At 39.7% G+C, this 22,875-nt stretch overlaps 1 protein-coding gene across 3 annotated transcripts in view; it reads left to right on the forward strand.

Annotated features, from left to right (window-relative positions):
* The window catches only part of PRKG2 (protein kinase, cGMP-dependent, type II), a 26,602-nt gene extending 9,509 nt beyond the window's left edge, over window positions 1-17,093 (forward strand). For 2 of the 3 annotated variants that reach the window (XM_009887539.1, XM_009887540.1), the window contains 15 exons: window positions 1,486-1,591; window positions 3,560-3,623; window positions 3,897-3,974; window positions 5,024-5,118; window positions 5,920-5,988; window positions 9,142-9,240; window positions 10,163-10,313; window positions 11,585-11,721; window positions 11,883-11,972; window positions 12,215-12,356; window positions 13,091-13,254; window positions 13,941-14,063; window positions 14,990-15,052; window positions 15,830-15,896; window positions 16,781-17,093. In XM_009887539.1, the coding sequence (XP_009885841.1) occupies window positions 1,486-1,591; window positions 3,560-3,623; window positions 3,897-3,974; window positions 5,024-5,118; window positions 5,920-5,988; window positions 9,142-9,240; window positions 10,163-10,313; window positions 11,585-11,721; window positions 11,883-11,972; window positions 12,215-12,356; window positions 13,091-13,254; window positions 13,941-14,063; window positions 14,990-15,052; window positions 15,830-15,896; window positions 16,781-16,876 (1,544 nt within the window). In that variant the 3' untranslated portion in view covers window positions 16,877-17,093. The remainder of the gene's footprint in view (window positions 1-1,485; window positions 1,592-3,559; window positions 3,624-3,896; window positions 3,975-5,023; window positions 5,119-5,919; window positions 5,989-9,141; window positions 9,241-10,162; window positions 10,314-11,584; window positions 11,722-11,882; window positions 11,973-12,214; window positions 12,357-13,090; window positions 13,255-13,940; window positions 14,064-14,989; window positions 15,053-15,829; window positions 15,897-16,780) is intronic. The other variant, XM_009887542.1, reaches the window with a different exon arrangement.
* The last annotated feature ends 5,782 nt before the right edge of the window (window positions 17,094-22,875 follow it).

A 22,875-nucleotide genomic window follows, 5' to 3' on the forward strand; every position in this document is an offset into this window, starting at 1 on the left:
TGGAGGAAGAGCAGTACAATGCCATAACTGAGCATGATTGGTTAATACATATGTGAAGACCCTTTCTTGATGCTGGATCTAGTGACACCCTTTACCTGCAGTCTTTGAAAACTGACAAATGAAGGACTTTAGCCAGACAGCATTTCAATGGCTGCTGCTACCCAGAAGCATCTTTACATGCAGTAACTGTATTTGAAACTGGGAATATGATTTACTCCTATGTTTCTGAATTTCTCTTCCTCTATCTCATCCTTGAGATGACAGGCTTTTTTTCTGGCTAATTGCTTTATTTAGTTAACGTGCAAAATATAGGAAATGCATTTGCAATAACTTGGATACTTGCTATATTTTCTTCATGCAAAGGAAAGTGAAAAATGTTATTTAGGAGAAAGACAAAACCAAAGCAGTACCTTTGTTCTCCCTTCCAGCATCCAAAAATGTTTTTTGAGCTATTTTGATAAATGGCAGTTAAGAGCATATGTGTATATCAGGGTTCAGTACGAAGACCAATGACTGTGCATCGTTTTAAACATGGCATATTTCTTTCCTGTAAAAATGATTCTATGTTTATGATAAATTGAGGAAATCGTTTGCTCTATTTTCTTTTCTGTAGCTTTCCTTTATCCCAGAGAAAACAGTTTTGTTCCTTCTTACAACAGGAGGAAAACTGCTGAATATGGTGTAGCATCTTTTAAATGAAGAGATACAATTAAATAGAATCACCTTATTTTGCTTAAAAAAATAAAAGGTGCAATGTGTTCTGTTGTGTCAATGATTGCACACAGAGGCTGCCTAGTGGTTTGCATCTTTGATGCTGGATCTTATGCATGCTTACTGTATTAATATTTTGATTACCTTTCAAAAGATAATTATTAATGTTTTGATTACCCTTTATTCCATTATAAAATGGATACGTTGGAAGAAAACTGTGTGAGGAGCACAGCATTAAATGAAGTGAAATTTATTTCTTGAACTCTGTTATTTCTATCTTCTTGCGTATTTCACAAACATTTGCGTGTAATCTGAATTAGAGATGGATCCAAGCTATAGCATTCAACATTTATCCCATAAGTTTTGAAAAACTTCAGCCAAGTTTTTATCAGCTCATTTGCATATTACATTGCAGCTTTTGAGTGCAATGATTGTCTGTGATTAGGAGTAGATCTTCACAAGCATTCAGCCCTGTTTGTGCTCATAATAACTGGCTAGGTTTTCAAGGTTACTCAGCTGTGGAATTGCATGGAAAGTGCTCTGTGGAGGAACCATTTGGAAACCTATGCCTTACTTTAGTGAGCATTGTTTAAGTGGGAGGATTTTTAATTATTTCAAAATCTGACTGCAGTAGGTGCTGGATATCTTAAAATTTGGCGCTGGGCATTTTGAAAGAGCTAGTCTGTCTTGTTCCATGACCTGCTACTGTAATATCTCCCATCAAATCATTCGGAAACATTGCTGATTTTATTGTTGGTTTTGTTTTTCTTAAAGCAATCACCAATGTTAAAACATGGGCGTTGGACAGAGAAGTGTTTCAAAATATCATGAGAGTGACAGCACAAACAAGACAAGAGCAATACAGACAATTCCTAAGAAGGTAAATATAATGCATTTCTATTTCTAATACTGGTTTGGGATCCTTCCTAAGGTGCACAACAATACCGTGCCTGTCTTATAAAGAGAGAGAGAAAGAGGTGCTCTTAATGCAAATGCCCTCAAAAATCTGAATATTTCACAGTTTTGGGTTTTTTAGGATTCACAAAATAATTTTTCTCATTTTGATTGTTTTTCTCTGTTATTACATTAGGAGAAAAATGTAATTCTCCAGTATTCCATTACATTCAAGCAATAGGTGCCTGAATGCTTTTAAGTAATGGAAAAAATGTATAGGAAGGTTACATGGCTAGCAGTTAAAACAAAATAAAGAGAGTTAAATAAATCCTCCAACTAGAGGTTAATTTGCTGCTGGAGTAGATTAAGGAATATTCCTTATCCCTTGGAGACTTGAATATGAGAACTGCATGTCTCTTTAATTTGTGAAATAATTCCAACATAAATTACTAGGAAATCTGCAGAGAGTAGCATACTTCTTTCTCCTGCAGGGAACACTGAGAGTTGTACAGTGCTTTTCCTTAGGAAGAAGGTCAAATTAGAGGTTCCAACCATAATTAGCTGATTTCATATTTTCTTTCTTTAACAAAGAATAACCATTCTGTTATGGCTTCAAATTGAGATCTCGAGCCTAGCCATGCATAGAATGTCTTGCGTATTTTTGCATCCATTTCCGTCTTTGATTTCTATTAATACTTATTTGCTGAGGCTGAGTAGCTACAGAGCTCTATGATTTCCTGACTTGTACAAGTCTGAGTGCTCAGGATGGGACATTTTTACATTCTTACCAGCAAGTTCACTAAGTCATCACTGTAGTTGGATTCTCTTTTAATAGTTGTTTGAGTCATACTGAAGTTGTTACCTTTGTGTGATTTTGCAGTCCCTGTGGTGCATTTGAAAATATATTGTTGGATTACTATAATGTCTTGATTTTGCAACTGATGGATTCTGTATGACTGAAATTTTAAATTAGTTCATGTGCCTGCTAGAGTTTTTTCCCCTACTGAAATACAATGTTGATTTACAAACTGACCATTTGCCACATTTCTAAGTTGTAAGTTATGCAAGTTCACAGAATCACACAGAATCACAGAATCACAGAATTTTCAGAGTTGGAAGGGACCTCTGGAGATCATCTAGTCCAACTCCCCTGCTAAAGCAGGATTGCCCAGAGCACATTACTCAGGACTGCATCCAGGCGGGTTTTGAAAATCTCCAGAGAAGGGGAATCCACAACCTCCCTGGGCAGCTCTGTCACCCTAACTGTAAAGAAGTTTTTTCCGTGTGTTGGAACGGAACTGCCCCCCGTCCTGTCACTGGGAACCACCGAGAAGAGTCTGGCTCCATCCTCCTTCAACCCACACTTGAGATATTTATATTGAGATAAGGTCTCCCCTCAGCCTTCTCTTCTCCAGGCTAAAGAGTCCCAGCTCTCTCAGCCTTTCCTCATAAGGGAGATGCTCCAATCCCTCAATCATCTTGGTTGCCCTTCGCTGGACTCTCTCCAGTAGTTCCCTGTCCCTCTTGAACTGGGGAGCCCAAAACTGGACACAGTATTCCAGTTGTGGCCTCACTAGTGCCGAATAGAGGGGGAGAATGACCTCCCTCGACCTACTGGCCACACTCTTCCCTATGCAGCCCAGGGTCCATTGGCCTTTTTGGCAACAAGGGCACATTGGTGGCTCATGGACAATTTACTATCTACCAGGACCCCCAAATCCTTCTCCTCAGAACTACTTCCCAGCAGGTCCACCCCTAACCTATACTGGTGTTCTGTTTATCTAAAAAAACAAGAATGCATGAACCTTCCAAATTAAGATTTAGTTGTGTGTTATGTGTTTAGCTGGTTTAAAATGTGATTGTACAAATTGTATAGATGAGAAGAGATCATTAAAAAAATGTTAATGACCAATACTTTTGGGATTTTTTCTTTTGCATTTCTGTTTTCTGGAAGTGTGTCCCTGCTGAAAAACTTACCTGAAGATAAATTAACCAAGATCATGGACTGCCTGGAGGTGGTAAGATATTGTTAAGTTTTTCTTAATAGTATTCTTAAGCTTTCAAAATAACAAATAACGTGCTGTTGCATTAAGATACGTTGCAGATTGGCCACCATACTTTATATAGTGGAATGCTTGCATATTGTTATGGGATGCAACATATGCAGGAGATAGTCAGTTAAATGTCAATGGAACATCCAGATGTATTAAGAACTCTGCATAGTAATCAGAATTTTCAAAGAGGCTAATGATATATTGGACAATATCGTGTCTCTTTCCCCCGTCCAACAGGAGTACTATGACAAGGGAGATTATGTTATTCGGGAAGGAGAAGAAGGAAATACCTTCTTTATAATAGCAAAAGGAAAGGTAAGATATAACATACCTAACTTATAAAGTAACATATACAAACACCTGTATTTCAAAAACTACATTGATGGGCGTGGTCTCCAGTAAAAACTATGCACAGAGTTTTTGAGGATGCTGTTAAGTTTGCAGTACTGTAGTAAAAGCAGGGTTTTGGAGATTCAGGAAGCCTAATTTTCATTCACAATGAACCCATGTTTTACTGTTATAATTATAATGTAATTAAAGTATGTCCTGAAGCCTCTTGACACTGTAACAGAGGTGTAAAGTAAATTTTTTGTAAATGAGATTTGATCCTGTGTCTTCTTCTGGATGTTTCAGTATCTGATGAATGAAACATAGACTTCTGAAATATCTAAGAAATAATGGAGTCCTAGGTTTAATGGAGAATGGCCTTCTAGGTGACTCAGGGTCTATTCCTTTCATTTGTTAGTCCCAGAGGAGTAAGGCGGTAGCCTTTATCCATTAGCTGTTACATAGAAGCCCGAGACAGGACTCTAAAGAATCAAATTGGGAGAATTTTGACCAATAAGTTTCCAGTAGGGGTTTCAAGTTTCCAAAACGTGTCTGTGTCTGGAGATATTCTGGTTTGTTTTTTGCTAATGGTTGTGGGCATCAGCAGAATGTGATGATGATGGAAGCAGAGTTTCATGAGGGGGGGAATGTTAGTTAAAGTTTCTGAAAGCTATCTGTTTAGCTGAGAAGACAAAAAGCTCATATGATGCCTGTCCACTGTGGGAACTGAAGTATTTTTCAGTTTTTCAGTAAAATGCAATTTATTTTGGTCTGTTTTAAAAGGTATGAGAAGAAAATGTTGGGGGGTGGGCAATAATGAACATATTCATTTTTCCATCTCTCAGCAAAAATTAGAGAGGTGTCAGGGAACGTTTGATGGTTTTAATTCTTGAGAGAAGGGAGTAATTATGTATATTTGTAACTCTTTCTGCAGCATTACTGAGTTTAAGACATTTATGAAATACACAGAAAAGAAGGGGAAACCATGCAACACTTTGAAACTTACCTTGCTAAATTTTTGTTCCTGTACTTTCCAGGTGATAGTTACCCAGAGTACTGCAGATCACTCGCAGCCTCATCTGATTAAAAATCTACATAAAGGAGATTACTTTGGAGAAAAGGCTCTCATTAGGTTTGTTCAAATTGTTTGATTCATGATGTATAGTATTTCAATTGACCTGTCACTGTGTCAGATTATACAACTCATGGCTGTTATGAATATAATCTTTGTTTTTTATTGTAAAGTCAGCAGTTGAAGGCAATGGCTGAATTTGTCTTAATGTTTTGGTTTTTGCAGAGAGAACTTGAAGGTGTACACTGTCATCTACCTTTGGGTTTCCCTGAAAAAGTCAAATGCTGTCCCTCTTTGCATTATTGCTTACTTTTTATATTTCAGTAAAAGCTATGATGAAAACTTGACCCAGGCTCTAGATGACTCCTAGCATGGATAAGTTCCATCCAACAACTGAGCTGTTGTTTCTGTGCTGGTGCCCATGATAGTAAGAAACAGAGAAAAGGAGGACAGAGAAGATATGATGTATGAGCCAAATAGCTAATATAGCACATATTTATGTGGGTGATTGAGTGGGGATTGTTTGGTCTCTGGAATGTTTAATATCTGACGATAATTTCCGAAATTAGTACTAAATGCTGATGTAATGCTAATTACGTGTCATCCTAACTTCTTCGAAGGTTGCTAAAGGAAGTCATGTTCCAAAACCTATTGAAACTGGAAAAAATACTGTGCTAGACAATAATAATTACTAGTAAAACGCTATAATTGTGTATTGGTTCATCAATAGTAATCCAGATACAGGCTGCAGAGGTTGAGGAGTTTTACCTATAGGAGCTGTGACAATCCATGAGTACAGTCTGGGGTATTTTTAAGATTTTTATATGCTTCTGAATTCTTCTAATCTGTTTTAATTCTTAGTGATGATGTCAGATCAGCAAACGTTATTGCAGATGAATACAATGTGGAGTGCCTCGTTATAGACAGAGAGTAAGTATCATGCTATAGTTTAATGAAAGACTTGCATCCTCTTTCAGTAGGTTAACAATAAGGTGTGACTTCACTGTAGGCACAATCACAGTGTTTTTTTAAGTGAATACTGAACGAGCAAAAGTTGTGCTTTTGGAATACTGAGCTGTGGCTATGCTTTAGACAAAGACTTAATGAAGAGAGGCTGACAGAAGGTGCAGTAGCACAGAAGCTTAAGAGTAGTTCAGAGTTATTTTCTTTCTCTCCTTATGGTTGTGATGTTTCACATTTGTTAAGTGCTATTCATTGACTCAGGGAACAACAAAATGCCCTGCATATCCCTGGTTACAGGATGTCCTTTTGTCAAGGGGGACATGCAGCCAAATTCCTAGGTAGAGGCCAATTTTACACTCCCTGAAGTGGAAAAGAATGGAACAGATGGAAGATATAAGAAAGGAAGCTCCCAGTGCAAAATGAAACAGGAAACCTGCATTTCTCAGGGCTTGCTATTTGTGAATAGAGAAGGACTCGTGGGGGATATGATGGCAGGTGACTGTCTTGGCCACAGTGATTACGAACTAGTTGAGTTTAAAATTTTTGGTGTCATGATTAAAAAAGGAGAGCAGAGTTGCTACCCTGGATTTCAACAAAGCAAACTTCAGGGAGCTATTTAGCAGAGTATCCTGGGAATCTGCTTTTGAGGGTTGAGGAGTCCACAATTACTGGCCGGTCTTTAAGAACCACATTTTAAAAACACAAGAGCAGGCAATCCCACTGTGTCGTAAATCAAGCAAGCAGAGCAGAAGACCAGCTTGGCTGAACAGGGAGCTCCTCACGGAGCTCAAGAGGAAAAAGAAACTGTATGATCTCTGGAAGCGAGGTCAGACTTCGCAGGAAGATTATAGAGCTGTGGTTTGTGTATGCAGGGAGAAGACAGGAAAGGACAAAGCTCAATTAGAGTTGAAACAGGCCAGTGTTGTGACAGATAACAAGGGCCTTTTTCAGTATGTAAATAGCAAGAAGAGGTCTAAAGAAAACATTGGACCACTACTTGTTGAAGACTGACTAATAGAGATTAAGGTAAAGCAGAGGTATTCAATGTGCTTTTTGCCTCAGTCTTTAGTAATAGTGATAGACTTTGGGCTGCCTGATCCCCTGAGTTGGAGGACCACAAGTGCAGGAATGGTGACTTTCCATTTGTGGACACTGAAATTGTAAGGGACCAGCTATATCAGCTGAATGTTCACAAGTCCCTGGTGGGATTCATCCCAGAGTACTAAAGGAGCTCACGGATGTTATGGCAGGACCCTGCTCAATCATCTACCAAAGGTCTTGGGAGTCTGGGGAGGTTCCTGCTGATTGGAAGCTAGGCCAAGTTATTTCAAAAATTATGGGAAGATCATACTGGATGCGATTGGAAGGCAATTAAAGAACAATGCAATCCTCAGGCACAGTCAACATGGGTTCACAAAGGGAAAGTCCTGTGTAAGTAATTTGATATCCTTCTATCCTAAGGTCACCTGCCTAGTGGATGGAGAGAAGGCAGTGGTTATAGTTTTTCTGGATTTTAGTAAGGCTTTTGATACTATCCCTCACAGTGCCCTACCAGACAAGTTGTCCAACTGTGAGATGAGCAGGTACACAGTGCGCTGGGTGAAGAACTGGCTGAAGAGCAGGGCTCAAAGGGTTGCAGTAAATGGGGCTACATCTAGCTGGTGACTGGTCACCAGCAGTGTTCCTCAAGGTTCAATTCTAGGGCCAGTTCTGTTCAATATATTTATCAACGGTCTGGGTGCAGGATTTGAATGCACTGCTAGCAAGTCTGCTGATGACACCAACTGCGGGGTGCTGTTGAGTCTTTTGAGGGACAAGATGGCTGGCAGAGGGATCTAGATTGATTGGAGCACTGGGCAATTATTAATGACATGCAATTTCACAAGTCCAAATGCCAGATTCTGTACCTGGGTCACAGAAACATGGGGCACATGTATAAATTGGGAGAGGAATGGCTGGAGAGCAGCCCTGCAGAAAGAGATCTGGGGGTCCTGGTTCACAGCAAGCTCAATACGAGTCAGCAGTGTGCCCTGGCAGCCAAGAGGGCAAACTGCATCCTGGGGTGCATCACAGTATAACCAGCCAGTCAAAAAAGGTGATTATCCCACTGTATTCAGCATTGGTGCGGTGTCACCTCAAGTAGTGTGTGCAGTTCTGTGCCCCGCAACTTAAGAAGGACGTTAAGGTCTTTGAATGCATCCAGAGGAGGGAAACAAAGCTGGTGGAAGGGCTGGAAGGAATGTCCAGTGACAAGCAGCTAAAGACTTTGGGTTTGTCTAGTTTGGCAAAAAGGAGGCTGAGGGGTGACCTCGTTGCTCTCTCCAGCTTCCTGAGGAGGGGAAGTGGAGAGGGAGGTGCAGATCTCGTCTCCCTGGTATTCAGTGATAGGACACGTGGGAATTGTTCAAAGCTGCAACAGGGGATGTTTAGACTGGACATTAGGAAGCATTTCTTTACCGAGAGTGTCGTCAAACACTGGAATAGGCTTCATAGAGAGGTGGTTGATGCCCCAACCCTGTCAGTGTTTAAAAGGCATTTAGACAATGCCCTTAATAATATGCTTTAACTTTTGGTCAGCCCTGAATTGGTCAGGCAGTTGGACTAGATTATTGTTGTAGTTCCTTTCCAACTGAAATAGTCTATTCTAAGTCTTTTCTTCCTGCAGAGCTGTTACTCACCTGTGAAGTAAGTCAGGTGATCTTAATGACTTTAGCATTGTGTACCAAGGACTCTATCTATTGGGAGGGAAGGACTGATAGCCTGGACTCATGCCAAGCTGGTTCCTGTGGTAGGGATGGCAGAACCACACTTAATAATCATAGTGTATGTGGGAGGCAAAGTACACCCAGCCTGCTCTGAATTATTTAAACATAACATGAAATGACCTGAGGAGATCAGGCACTCTGTCCCCTACCCTCTGGGAAACCAAGTTTGGTACGTCAGCTGGTTACCACCTCTTCAAAGCTCTTAAAATTTGTACTGTCAAAGTGATAGCATAAAGCTCATTCTGGATCATGACTTGGAGGCAATGTAAAGCCTTGGTGCAACAGCACAGATACTGGTTTCTTTCTCTTTCCACGGTACATTCATTAGTTTATACTGTTTCATTCATGGTTTTAGGACATTTAATCAAACTGTTGGAACTTATGAGGAGCTCCAAACTTACCTTGAAGGTTATGTGGCTAATCTGGCCCAGGCTGATGAAAGGCGACATGCAAAGTAAGTCTGATCATTTGTTAGGCATATCTTTAGTAGGTAATCATAAAAAAGACTCATAGATATCTAAGTAAAATCATGGATGGTAGTTAATGAAGATGGGCCCCTAAGAATGATAACAGTCACTTAATAAAACTGTCTGTATATGCTTATAGAGTTCAAGAATTTTTTTCTGAAACAAAAATTACATAGAATCTCAGTATACGGACTTCCAACCAAGAATTCAATCTATCCCAAAAAGACTGAGCCCAGAAAAGAAGTGAAAGTGAGCTCAAATAATTTTTTGCATTCTGATGGTAAATTCTTTGACTGGTAAAAAAACCCTTAAAGGTCAACTTTAACTCCTGATTGAGTTAATGAAACCGTATCACTGTACAAAAAAATAATTGCAATTTCAAATAGAAATAAGCAGGTGTAAAAGAAACAGTTTATTTTTAATGTTTCAGTGTAGCACTGGTGCTAGTTAAGAGTTTGCTTTTAGCTGTGGACCACACTTTTACTTTATCTGCCTCCAATTTCAACCTGAGCTCTATTAGAAGATTAGCAGAGTATGTTTTTCTTCTGTTTAGACATATAGCTGCATTTTTATTTCTGGTCATTCTACTGGAACTGGTACACAGTCCTTCAGAAATTGGATCTCCGACTTGGATGCCCAAAGTTTTGCAGCTGGCTGCATAATTAGGAACCTCACCATGGATCAGCTCTTGATAAAAGTACTGTTGATTGTATTCAGTGAACTTCAGTAGCATTTCACTTCTAATTTAGTTCCATAGGATGTCCAGAAAGAAAGTGTTTCTGCATAAAATAAAACTAAGATTCTGTTAGGAAATAAGAAGGTCTTTTATTATTTTTAGAAGTATTAAAGTACTGTGATACAGGTTGCTGGCAAGGAAAGCACTAACCTATGTTAATTTTCTTAATGCAGAGGAAGATCCTTCTGTGGACAGTTGACCAAAGAGGTGTCATTGGAGATGACAGAGCTGAAGGAGAAAGTAGCCCAGTTATCTCCTTCCCCATTCCAGAATTTAGAAATTGTCACAACTCTGGGTGTTGGAGGGTTCGGAAGGGTTGAGCTCGTAAGAGTTTGTTTTAAACATATTCAAGTAGTTCTTTGTCTTGGATGATTATTTTAACTGCTGAAAAATGTGAAGGATTTTAATATTCTGCATGCGTGTGCCTCTCAGGCACAGGTAACTCTATATAAAGCAATACACAGTTAAAAAATATTTTCAGGACTTCGATGTTCAAACAAACAAATCCATTCTTGTATACCTTCATCTTCATCTTCTGCTGTTAAAAGTATCTTCCTGGACACAAGACATATATTGGTCAGTTTGTGCATGTGGAGTTTACAGGTGTGCCTACCTGCATTGTGTTCCCTGAATTGCAGGCCTTTTCCCAGGATTGTGCCTGGACCTCCAGCATCACATGGTCTGTGTCATTAGAATTGCTTTGGTATGCCCCACAGCAACTATAGAAAGTGTGATCTTGCTCTGAGCTGTGTTGACTTTGAAATTTCCAACAATTTGTAATGGTTGTTTTGAGTCATAATCAGTAGCATGATAAGCTGTGCTTCTGGGATGCAAAGAGCCTCATTAGACTAAAGTCTTAAATTCCACTCTCCTCTGGCTGAGTAGCAAACATCTGAAAAAAATGTGAATGCCTCTTGCGCAGGCTGCTGAAGGTAATGGTAAATTAAAGGAGCCTATGTGAGTTCAGTGAAGTCACTAATCCTTTACAGCAGTTAGACCATCAATTGTTTTATTCCAATTCATGCATCACAAAACAAATTTCCATACTGGTTGACTGCCAGCTTGGAAATTCTACAGCATCACCTGAATAATAAGCTAAAATTCTCAGCCAACTGTATAACACCAATAGCTGCTTCCTTGTCTTTTTTTTTTGTTCTAGAAGCCCTGTTTTAAATTCCATCTTTTTATTGCGTATATTTCAGTGTAATGCAAAGTAATTTGTAAAACTTCTTCATAAATTGCCTCTGCTTTTTGTTCTTTTGGATTATGCTAGTGTTTAGAAATCTTAAATTGAAATTAGAAACCACTGTGGTATAAACTCACTGTAAAATATAGTACCTATCTAAACTGCTGCTATTTTTGTATACGTAAAATGAACATAAGGAACAAGTAAGGACTGGGACACGAAACAATCTGATGCTTGACTTAAAATCATACAGAACAGTTCTGCAGAAAATCTGGAATTTGTCCCTCGTTACAGTCACCAATTTCAGTCCTGTGCTATGTTGAAAAAGATGGGTATCAGTGTACCTATTGAGAATAGATTGGTAAAATATCCTTTTTTTGCCTCATGTACTTATCATTTTTATTCATAGGTTAAAGTGAAAAATGAGAACATGGCTTTTGCCATGAAGTGTATAAAGAAGAAACATGTAGTGGACACCAATCAACAAGATCACATCTATTCTGAGAAGAAAATCCTTGAGCAAATATGTTCTCCATTCATTGTAAAGTAAGTTGACCATAAGGTTTCCTGGAAAGTTGACCCCCAGTAGACCCACTGGACAGCATTTTTAAGAATGAGGTTTGGCATATATGAGTTCTAGATAAAAGACATTGCAATTCTCGCATTTTATTTTGCTTTTCCTAAATTGCTGTCGTTTTTCTCCACAGACTATATCGCACATTCAAAGATAGTAAGTATGTATACATGCTACTGGAGGCTTGCCTTGGAGGGGAATTGTGGAGCTTGCTTAGAGAGAGGTAACAGCAAACAAAGCAGAACCTTGTCCTTTGAAGTAACCAGTTAGCTCAATATGTCTGCTGAGTAGGTTCTCTGTTCAAGGGCTGTGCAATTTGGTTCAGTTTTGAACCACATGAGTAACATACTGAATGTCAGTGCAAAAAAGCTGTTAGTATTCTGGGTGTTATGTGTTTTATGGTTGATGAGCAAGGTATTTTTAGAAGTTAATTTTCTGCAAGGATGGTGATTATTTTTGTTTCAGAGGCAGCTTTGATGAAGCCACTACCAAGTTCTGTGTTGGGTGTGTGACAGAGGCTTTTGACTATCTACATCACATAGGAATTATCTACAGAGACCTGAAGCCAGAAAATTTAATTCTCGATGCTGAAGGATATATAAAGCTGGTAAGATGTTATCCTTTTGTAACGTTATCCTTTTGTGCCTGTATCCTGTTTCATTGCAGGGGGGATATAAATAGACAGCATGTAATTATAGCACCAGGATCTCAGAGTATAGTAACCCTTACACTTCAGTGAGAAACAAAGGCATTGCAAAGCCTTTGCAAGCCACAGACAAACTGGGGATTTGCAGGCTCTGAGAGCTCTTGCCACAGCATAAACAGCAAAAAAATTCTCCCAGCAGCCAATCTTAATGTAAAGGGCGGAACCACATTTCCCATGTGCAGAATTACCTCCCCATCCAGCCTGAAGCAATCGTAAGTTCTACAGTATGTCCGTAGAGAGGGAACACAGTAAAGAGCTCCTTCCATACTTGACTGTGACGGTGAACAGTGCAAAGAGAATACACTTCAAAGAGCTTGAAACATCCACTCTGAGGACAGTCAGCAACCTGCCATTTTCCAAGGGCTGTAAATCTTGTGTCCACAAGGAAAGCATGGGTTGTTCTAGCCAAAAGAAAAATAATTCAGGAAATTACTTCTGAGAATAAATGGATCTGTTCTATAACATTCAGTAATCCAGTGGAATTACTTCTTTCTCCTTCACATCACTGTATAATTGTTTTAGCTGTAAGCTGGCAACTCTGAGATCTTTGCTGGAGATGAGGAAGCAATTAAGACCTTAAGGCTTCCCAGTGCAAAACACCTCTGGATTATGCAGCATATGTTGATTTTGACCAGGTTGATTTTGGATTTGCGAAGAAGATCGGCTCAGGGCAGAAAACCTGGACGTTTTGTGGAACCCCTGAGTATGTTGCCCCTGAAGTCATTCTGAGTAAAGGCCATGACTTCAGTGTAGATTTTTGGTCCCTTGGAATTCTTGTGTATGAACTCCTTACAGGCAGGTAAGTGCCTCCTACTCCAAGTTCTTACCTTGTTTGTTTGTTTTTAAAAACGTTTTCAAGGCTATTTTCAAAATAAACAGTTTGGTGTTCTTCCCATTAGTAAACAGGAATGACTTGCAAAATGATACTTCTGTTTGCCTCTTATGCATGTCTTATCTTCCATCATATCAGAAACACCATGGACAAAGCGTGAGACATATTCTCAATTCCGGTTTATCCATCTAAGGAAAGGGCCAGACACCATCTCCAAGTTTCTGGTGTAGAGCTCCTTTAACTGATGATGATGTTTCCTGTGAACAGCTGACAACAGACTGTTCTTCTCCCCTTTAGTGGGTGACCAGGTACAATGACGGGGAGAACTGTAAGCAGGGCTCATTCTTTGCCTCCATGCACACTTCTGAGACAACTCTTTGTGAATGCTCAATGGTAGTACCACATGGAAGCTTCTCTGAGTTTGGCTGGAGTCAGAGCTAGCTTAGAGGGACACATGATCATGCATTTTCCCTGGTACCTACAGGCAGCTTCTCAGCTTCAAACCTTTCTAATATTTTAAACAGACTGGAAGGCTGAAGGTTGTAAATCTAGGAAGGCAGGGATTTTTTTCCATATTCTCAAATACTTGTGAGAAATGGCCATATCTGCTCTTGCAATCCATTCCATTTATCAGTGTTGCTGTCTTTTTCTAGCCCACCATTCTCTGGGGCTGATCAAATGATGACATATAATTTGATTCTCAAAGGCATTGAAAAGCTGGATTTTCCTAAAATAATAACAAGGCGGCCTGAGGATTTGATCCGCAGACTCTGCAGGTAGGAGGGGCAGTTTGTGACAGAGCCTGGGTGTAGATAGATTGAGCTATTTAAGATCCAGACTACAGTGTTGAATTCCTGACAACTTCATTTAAAATTGTTACGCCTAGCATGGTCTATTCTGATTATATTCAGTACACATTCATGCCTCTGAGTATGTGTCACAACTCTGTCTGGAGAGGTATCATCTACAAATGCAGGCTCTGGGCTTTCTCTGTAGATGTGAATTTTTTCTGAAACACATCTTAGGGAAAATTTATTAAGTGTGGGCTGAGGAAAGAGCTAAAGTATTTAATTTTATTAAATGCAGTGTTTTAAAAAAATGCTTCCAAAATTACTTAGGCATATGTCTCCTATAGAAAGTATAGGGCGCTTTTAGACTGACTTAAGCCCACTTGAAAATGTGGAAAAGGGTGGTATTTCAAAAGGGCCAGCATTACTCAGAAGCATTAGTGCATAGTGGCATGCACAGCCTGTGGCTGGTGACGCTGCTGACTTTGAACTCCCAGGTTTAGTAGGATTTCATCCATCGCACTAGGAACAGTACACACCGTGTTTGTGCAGCAGCATTGAACCAATCTTTCTAGCTGCAAATCTTGGTCTGCCTCCTTTTGTAACTCATGACCAGACATGCTGGCCAAGAAAAAAAAGATGTGCAACTAAAATTCAACCTCTTGATTTCCCTCTGCTGCTTCTCACAGCAGAGTGACACTGTTTTGGCTCCCTGGAAGGTTTCTCCATCCTCAAAAGAAAGTAGTTGTGAGCAACACCTCATTATGACTCCTTATGAGACCACATGTTGCATGCAAGCTCCATCCCTGTGTAACTGTTAAATGCAAGCAGTTAGGGTTTACAAATGCTCTTTTAAAAAAATAAAAGTATTTTTTAAATTCTTATCCTTATTCTCCTTATCTTTTTTTTTAAAGGCAAAACCCTACAGAAAGATTAGGCAATCTGAGGAATGGAATTAATGACATCAAGAAACACAGGTAAGTGAAAGAGACTACCAAGAAAAAATTTTGGTTTTAATTTGAAAACATTTTAGAACACAGTCCAGACACTTCCAGGCACATTGCATAAGAGATATCTCTGTTGCTATCCAGTATATTTGCAACTACAGGAAGCAACGATGACTATCTTGACTATCTAGAAACATTTTGTTGTTTACTAGTTTTGTTGCAGATTGCTGATGTACGAGTTCACTTCTCAGAGAAATCAATGCCAGTTCAGTATCTGCTTTTCAGACCTCACAACCCTTAAACAGTTGCTTTTTAAGAATTGTAGTTAAGAGCTCGGGAGCAATATTAGGTTTATGTCCCCTTTCTCCTAACGAAGAAAGTCCTCTGTGGATTAAGCATTTCCTGCTTTTTCTTTTTATCTGAGTTGTTTCCAAGTCCTGCACTTTGGTCTTGGGAAAAGAAGTGCTTTGACCTTTCTGCTTGTCTCCCTCTTCTCATGCTGTTAAAAGAAGATGGAATTCCAAGGGGACACACACATCTTTGCATGACTGTGCTTATGCCTACGTTAATCTGCCTTTCACTTTGGCACTTCTGTGCAGAGGAGATGCAATGTATCCGGTGCAATGTATCTGCTACCACTGCCTTGTATGGCAATGACAATGTGCTCAAGTTTCCTTCTAACAACTGTGTGGTCACATGGACAGAAGGTGTTGTGCAAAAGTGTCTTGTAGCCCTTGTTCGCATGTTTTTCAGCTGTTAATAGGATAATTACAGAAAACTGTCGGTCTCTCATTTCTTTTTAATCAGGTGGTTGAGTGGTTTTAACTGGGATGGTCTGAAAGTGAGGAAATTAACATCACCTTTAAAAAGAGAGGTATTGGCTTTGGCTTTCAATATCATAATACTTTACTAATATACTGTAGCTTGGCTACAAAGAAACAACTGATAGTGAGAGCAAAATTTCCCACAGTTTATTATTATAGCTCACTATTCTAAGTGAAAAGCAAATGAAAGAAAGAGAGACAGCAAGTGATACATAACTTAAATTCAGTTAAATAATGGAAATATTATTCTGCCTGTGTACTTTGCATGAGATTTTCACCATCACTAGAATAAATGGTATTTGGTCAGAAATGAATAGTGAAAAAACATATTTTTCTTTGTAATGGGCACATTATTAAGATGCACTGTTCACATCACTCTGCTGAGTTCAAATTCTTGTATTCTTCTACTATGGAGTTACAGCACATCCTTGAATAAGCTTCCTGTTTTAAATAGCCCATTTCTCTTTGCCCTAAAATGAAAAAAGATTGAGGGTAAAGAATTTGAAACTCACTTTGGACTCAATCTGAAACACAGAATTCTGAGATCTGCTTAGAGTGTAGATTTGGTCTTAAACAAATTTGAATCAAAATTGTACACAGTGTGGTCCAGTTTTCTTACTGACTTTATAGGGCTTTGGGTGAAATCTAGGATTTGATAGTATTTGGGGAGTGTTTTTGTATAAGGAGGCTAATGCCATTGTTCTGTTGTACAACTTAATTACTGTTGTGCAATTTAATTACTGTTGTGCAATTTAATTACTGGAGGTTTGTCTTTTAAAGAACAAGGAAATGCATCCATTGAAAGAAGCCATCCATATCATGCTAGCCTTTCATTCCTCCACTGGTAGCAATAAAAATGATGCATAATCAATGGAGAGTATTTTCAAAAGTTACCTTCTGAAACAACCATTTGTTTATGTTTTTAATGTCCCAGGTGTCTGGACCGACTGATTATAGCTACTTTGACAGCTATCCACCTGAAGAGGGAACCCCTCCAGATGAACTTTCAGGCTGGGACAAGGATTTCTGATATTTTTTTCTACCAGGACATTTATAGAGACTCATAGGCATCAGTTCTAAACCTGATCTCTTGTTTCTTGCTTAAAATCAAATTACATAAAGGTTGTGAAAAACACAAAGTTCCTTGAAGGATAGAAGACTATAGCAACCACAACTTGTTTGGATAATGCACCAAAATCTGTGTGCATCTCTTTATAACAAGGGCATACATTTAGTCAGCAGGTGTAACGTGAATGTTTTTTGATACACAATGTCTCTATGAACATTTTCAGACACTCTGGGATCGGATGTATGGTTTTGCCTTTGGAAATACCACTAGCTAATATTTTGATATTAACAAGGTTACCGTATGTCTTTATTTTGAACAGAGAGGATGAGTATTGGAAGCCAATAACTCTGTGGCACTTGTCAACAGCTGACACTATAGGCATTTCTTTTTCATTTTATCTTGTCTGTTGTGTGTTTCACTTTTTTCCCATAATGGCCAGTATTTCATTGATCCAGAAGTGTGTAGAAAAGAGAGTTTACTGAAAGGTTGATTTGATCTGCTGCTGCAGTTAAAAGGATATCACTGTAGAAGCTGCGTCTCTGTCAGTCTAGTTGTGCACCAGGTTGAATACATGAGACAGGGTATAAGAGTTCAAATGAAAATCCAGTAGGAAACAAGGTACATAGATAAAAGAAATTGCCTGAAGAAGCAGACTGTGGTATGTATTTCCCTTACTGCTTCAAAGAGCCATTTTCTTTTCTTAAAATGTTTTGCTTTTATGTAGTGTGAAGATAAAACAGATGGACAAAAAACATTTACCTTGCAGGAAAAAAAATGTAAGTCTAGAATCATATTTTTTCCTTCAAATACATTTTCAGGTTGTTTTCATTGATATTTTGCTGAGGTGCTACATCTGTTCACATCAGTGCTAAAACATCTAACCATTTCAGTGCTCCAGTTGGTATCACTAGATGTGAACTATCATTTCAAATCATATTTCATCAGACATCTTATTAACATGTTCTGAGTTCTACTTGTATAGAAGGGAAGAATAAGAGCAAAAACTTGATTTTTTTTTTTTTTGTCAGGAATTGTATTCACAAATCAGTTTAAACGTTCTGTTTTCTTTTGACCACCTTCCCTTCTGTCTAATTGCTACTAATGAGCTTTAGAAAGGCAAGAAATTCCAAGCTCCTCTCTAAAACAGTATAAAAATATAATTGTGATTTGTAGCCCAATTTTTTAAGCTCTGTTCGTCACCTGCTTTGGTACAAGTAAACAAATTGCTAACCAGAACTGTCAAACAACCTGAGCAAGGGAGTCCAGCAAACAGCTAAGTCAGGAGGCTGACACACGTGCCCTGTGAGGAAAGGCTGAGAGACCTGGGCTTCTTCAGCCTGGAGGAGGCAAGGCTTTGCGGGGACCTTACAGCAGCCTGCCAGTGCCTACAGGGAGGTTATTGAGAAGGCAAAGCCAGGCCCTTTATGGAGCTGTGCAAGAAGGAGGGGTCATAAATTTGAGTAGGAAAGGTGCCAACTTGACAAAAAGAAAAAAGTGTTTCCCCAGTGAAGCAGGATCCCAGACAGGCTCTGCAATCTCCTTCCTTGCAGGTTTTCAAGACAGTACGAGACAGAGCCTCAAGCAACCCAAAATTAATTCAGTGTTAATCTTGCTTTGAGCAGGATGTTGGACTAGAGACCTCCCGAGGTCCCTTCCAGCCTGAGCAAGTTTGTGATTGTAGGAATTAGTTTTATCTGTCAACTGGTTGTATAATCAGAATATAGAACAATGCATGTTCCCGTATGAGTTTATATATGCCTGGGCTTTGCCGTTTAACCTTGAAATTGTTAGAACAGAGGAATTAGTTTGAAATGTTGATTGGATAATAAATGCAGTTGGATGTTGTGCATTCATGGTTTATAAAGAAGAATTCTGTTGCACTCTGTTATGAACCGCAACTGCTGTGGAAGCAGGGATGTTCCTGGGTTCATGCTGGGCTTATGGGATTGACACATCTGCAACTCCTGCTAGGGTTCATTTCAGCTCCCACTGAGACAAAGTCCAATCTAAACTTTGATATTGAAACTGCTACAGCACAGTGCATTTCACATGCTAGATGGAAAACTTCGCAGGCAACTTGTAACGTGTGCTCAGTTAGTTACCCACGACTGCTGGCTAGACTTCCTAGCTGCAGGTCATGACTTACCCAACTAGGTGAGGGAAGGACTGCCATAGGGGCAGTTACATGGTTCGTTCCATGGTTACAATTATTATTTACTGCTGGGTGGTCATTGCTTTGACAGCAAATCAATTTAAATGTTTTTTATAACATTCAATCCAAATAAAGTCAGTAGCATATTTTCCATTGAATTTATTGAAGTTTGGATTGAGCCCTTGGAGGAAGACACTACATGTTTAGCTGGTTTAGTTTCCTTACCTGGTTTTAAACTATTGTGGAAACTTGCAGCCAGCAAAGCCTGTGCAAAACAGTGGTAATTTTTCCATTGTATTTATTGGTAGTTTTCTTCTACATATAGAAAAATAAGTATGTGTGTATATATACATGTTTTAAGTGAAGAAATAGCTACGTAGCCATAATAGCCACAGTTCAGCGCAGTTAGCATTAAGTCTGGCAGCTGTAGGATATGTTTTCTTTATAAAGTTTGTTTAACTTGCAGTGCATGCAAATAAAGTAAGCTTACAGTGCAATGGGCAGGACATTCTTTTTTTACAATCATATTCCATACAGCAGTCCAGATTCTTAGCCCTGAATTAGACTTCTTGTCTACATGATTCAGAAAAGACTGAGGCAGAAAAGACTACCCTAGAGAGAGAGTCACTGATTTCTTGCAGCATGTCCCCCACTCAGACAGTTTTCTCTAGTGAATGTTGAGAAAATGAATGCATACGATACGAGAAATGAGGTCACAGATGATTTTTTATTTATGTAGAGTTCCCATATACATTTGATTCATTTGATTTCTGGCATGTATGCAGTTGACTGAGCTGAAGTTTTCCAGAAGCAGAAGCTGCTGCAGTACGGGCTAAACATTACTTGAACTAACCCAAACTGCCTTTAACAGACAGATGTAGTTCAGGCTTCAACTCAGCACCAGTGGAGTTGTGCTGTTGTAAAACAAGAGAAAAAATAAGCGATTCAGGTTTAAGTAGTTTCACAGTACAGGAAATCATGGGAGAATTGAATGGACAGTTATGATGATGATCAGATTATGCTTATTGTTGCATTTTCTAATTTAAGGTCAGTGAAAAAGAGATTTTGACATTCAGGTTTTGGGCATGCTATGGCTATGTTAGTAATTGTCTGAGTTCTGTCTTTGGTGTTCTTATCTGTGTTTTGCCTTTCTGCCTTGTCAGTTTTGCTTTTATTGTGTGGCTTCCTGAGAAACCCAGCTATAGCTATGCTTTTTTCCCTGTACTGCCACAAAAGAACATGCCTCAGGAGGCAGTAGGGATGATGATTCTTTCTGACAGAGGACAGAGATAAAAAGTGGTTAGCCTGCTCCGGGTAGATGGAAGCACCTTTCCACAACTACCTCAACAGAGTGGAGATGCAGGTGAGCACTTCAGAGACCCATGTAGGCAGGAGCAGCAGCAGAGTGAAAGAGAAAATTCCTAGACGTATGATAATTCCATCCAGTTTTTAGTGCAAGTGATAAGTTTTTACAATGTCTTTTTACCAGCTGCCCTTTCAGGCTTTGAGAAGGGTGAGGTTGGCCACCCCAATGCCTGAATGTGTGATCTGTTAATAGAAAGGGGAAGAAGTAATGTTACTGCCCCAAATGTTTGAATTTATACATAAAGGGCTGTGGGGTGGATGTTAGAGAGTGTAAGCCTGTAAGATTTTTGCATTGAATGAGAGCTGTCCTGACATTTAGAGAAAGTCTGTGATTTTAGGCAGGATTTAACAGACGTCATTTGCAATGAAAAGGAGCTCAGAGCCCTTTCTCCTCTATTTCTGAACAGACACTTTCCCGTGCTGTGGTACCCAAGGACTTTGCAGTGTAGTGGCAAGGAGAATTTTTATATCTATTTGACAAAGTGGGAGCTGAAGTCCAGAGGAATTTAAGCCCTTTGGTGATTTTTGAAGTCCCTGTAGAGAGCTGTGCGTGGCTTTGGGTTTAGACACCTCTATGACAGTTCGACAATTTGAATTCCTCAAGATTATTCAGAAAGTTGGGGAAAGAAGAGACAAAGCCAGCCTTCTCAACTGTAGCATAGCAAGGTGGCACAAGACTGGCTGTCTGTATCTTTTGAGTTGCTTATGTGTTGTCCTTGTAGCAGAGTTATTTTGTTTCCTGGCATGAGTTTAAGCATTTGATTGACTTCTTCTAGTTCTTGATCTAGGGCTGAACAAGCAGGAGTAAATCAAGAGATAGACAAGCGCACACACCTGAATATGCCTGTTACAGAACATAGTTTCCAGTTTCATGTCTCACCACTGATGTAGCTGCATGTCCACTCTTAGATAAATAGTTCCTATGGATGTGGTACTCCTTAAGTGTGTAAGATCTGCTGAGGTGAAAGGCCAAGGAAAATGGATTTGCACCACATTATGATTAAAATATTTTGCATGTGGTGCAGTTTTAGGGAGAGAGGTGAAGCAGTGCTAAAGAGGTAGAATGCAGCATCAGTAAAAATAATTCCTCCCAAAGGTGGAAAGCAAGGAGGAGGTTGTGCAGACAGCACACATGGAGACGTGAAATTAAATGCATCCGTAATTGTGCACACCCACAACCTGTCTTCCTTGAACCTTTATGCCCCTGTGGCTTGGGAACCTGGGTGACCTCCAGGAGAGAGGGCTGGGTGTTACTGTGAGATCCAACACAAATTTACTCGGTAGGTTGGGCCAGCAGGGAACAATCGAGCAGTCAGAAGCATCTTTTCCCATTGGGAGTCAGAGTCTCTGCTCTTGTCGTCAGAGGCAAAAGATGAGGGCCTGGTTCTTCTATACATTGTATACAAGATGGTGCTAGACAGGGAGTTACAGGTTCAAAGTAAATTGGCTGACACACTAACCACAGAAAAGGTGGGTAATTATTTTCTCACAAATCCATGATCCGTTGCTTGGCACACAAATATTGCCCAGTGGTCTATTTTGGGGATAACAGGAAGACAGCAGCAAGATTTACATCAGTGTTCAGGTGCATCCTTTGGCAGAACTCCCAAATGTGAACTTGTGAGTCCTGATACGATGGGGCTCATTGCTGGTTGGTGGTAGTTGGGACAAAGCTACTGAAATAAGGTGAACTGATCCACAGAAGTCAAGGGTATACTGTGGCTGACCTCCAGTAGCCAGCATTTCATCCATGTGTGGCAGCTGAGAAGTGGCAAATGTAATTTTAAAGCTCTTCTGATGTGCTTGCAGAGCCAAAAGCTGTTACCTGTACCAAGCTGCAGGCCAGCAACATCGAAAGACAGAATGAATATTCCAGTTAAATTATGGGGCTAATAGCAGGAGGCACAGCTGCTGAATAGTCTAGCTAGTCCCTAGGGAAGTGAAGTCCATCCCAGGGTAGAGTGTTTTCCATGCTGTCTTGCTAAGTAAAAAGCATTCCAGAAAAAGAAAGCTGAAACCCACCCTAATGGGCACCCAGCAACGTTGCACAGTTACAATGCTGCAGTGCCTGGCTGTCGAGAAGCTTATGTTAGAGGTGTTTCCAATCAGGTTCCCTGACTGAGAGGAAAAGCAACAGAAACATGCTGGACGTTATATTGGACTATGTCCTCTATGACGCATCACCCTGTTGGGGATAAAGAGGGACCTGTGTTCTAGTTCCTTCAGCTTGTGCGTTGCCTGTCACTGAAGGGGCAATGTACTTGGGTGCCAGAAGCAGGTATTTTTCTGGGGGTCTGACTGCCCTTCTTCAAGGCAGCAATCTCACTTGCAATGTGATGACACCCTAGCCCTCCCATGGGGAATTAGAAAGCTGCAAAGTACTTTCTCCTCTCCATTGTATTTGGGAAGATGTAGTCTGATTGTAAGAAAGGAACACGCTGTA

Source organism: Charadrius vociferus, unplaced genomic scaffold, assembly GCF_000708025.1.
Source record: "Charadrius vociferus isolate BGI_N301 unplaced genomic scaffold, ASM70802v2 scaffold896, whole genome shotgun sequence".
Classification (NCBI taxonomy): domain Eukaryota; kingdom Metazoa; phylum Chordata; class Aves; order Charadriiformes; family Charadriidae; genus Charadrius; species Charadrius vociferus.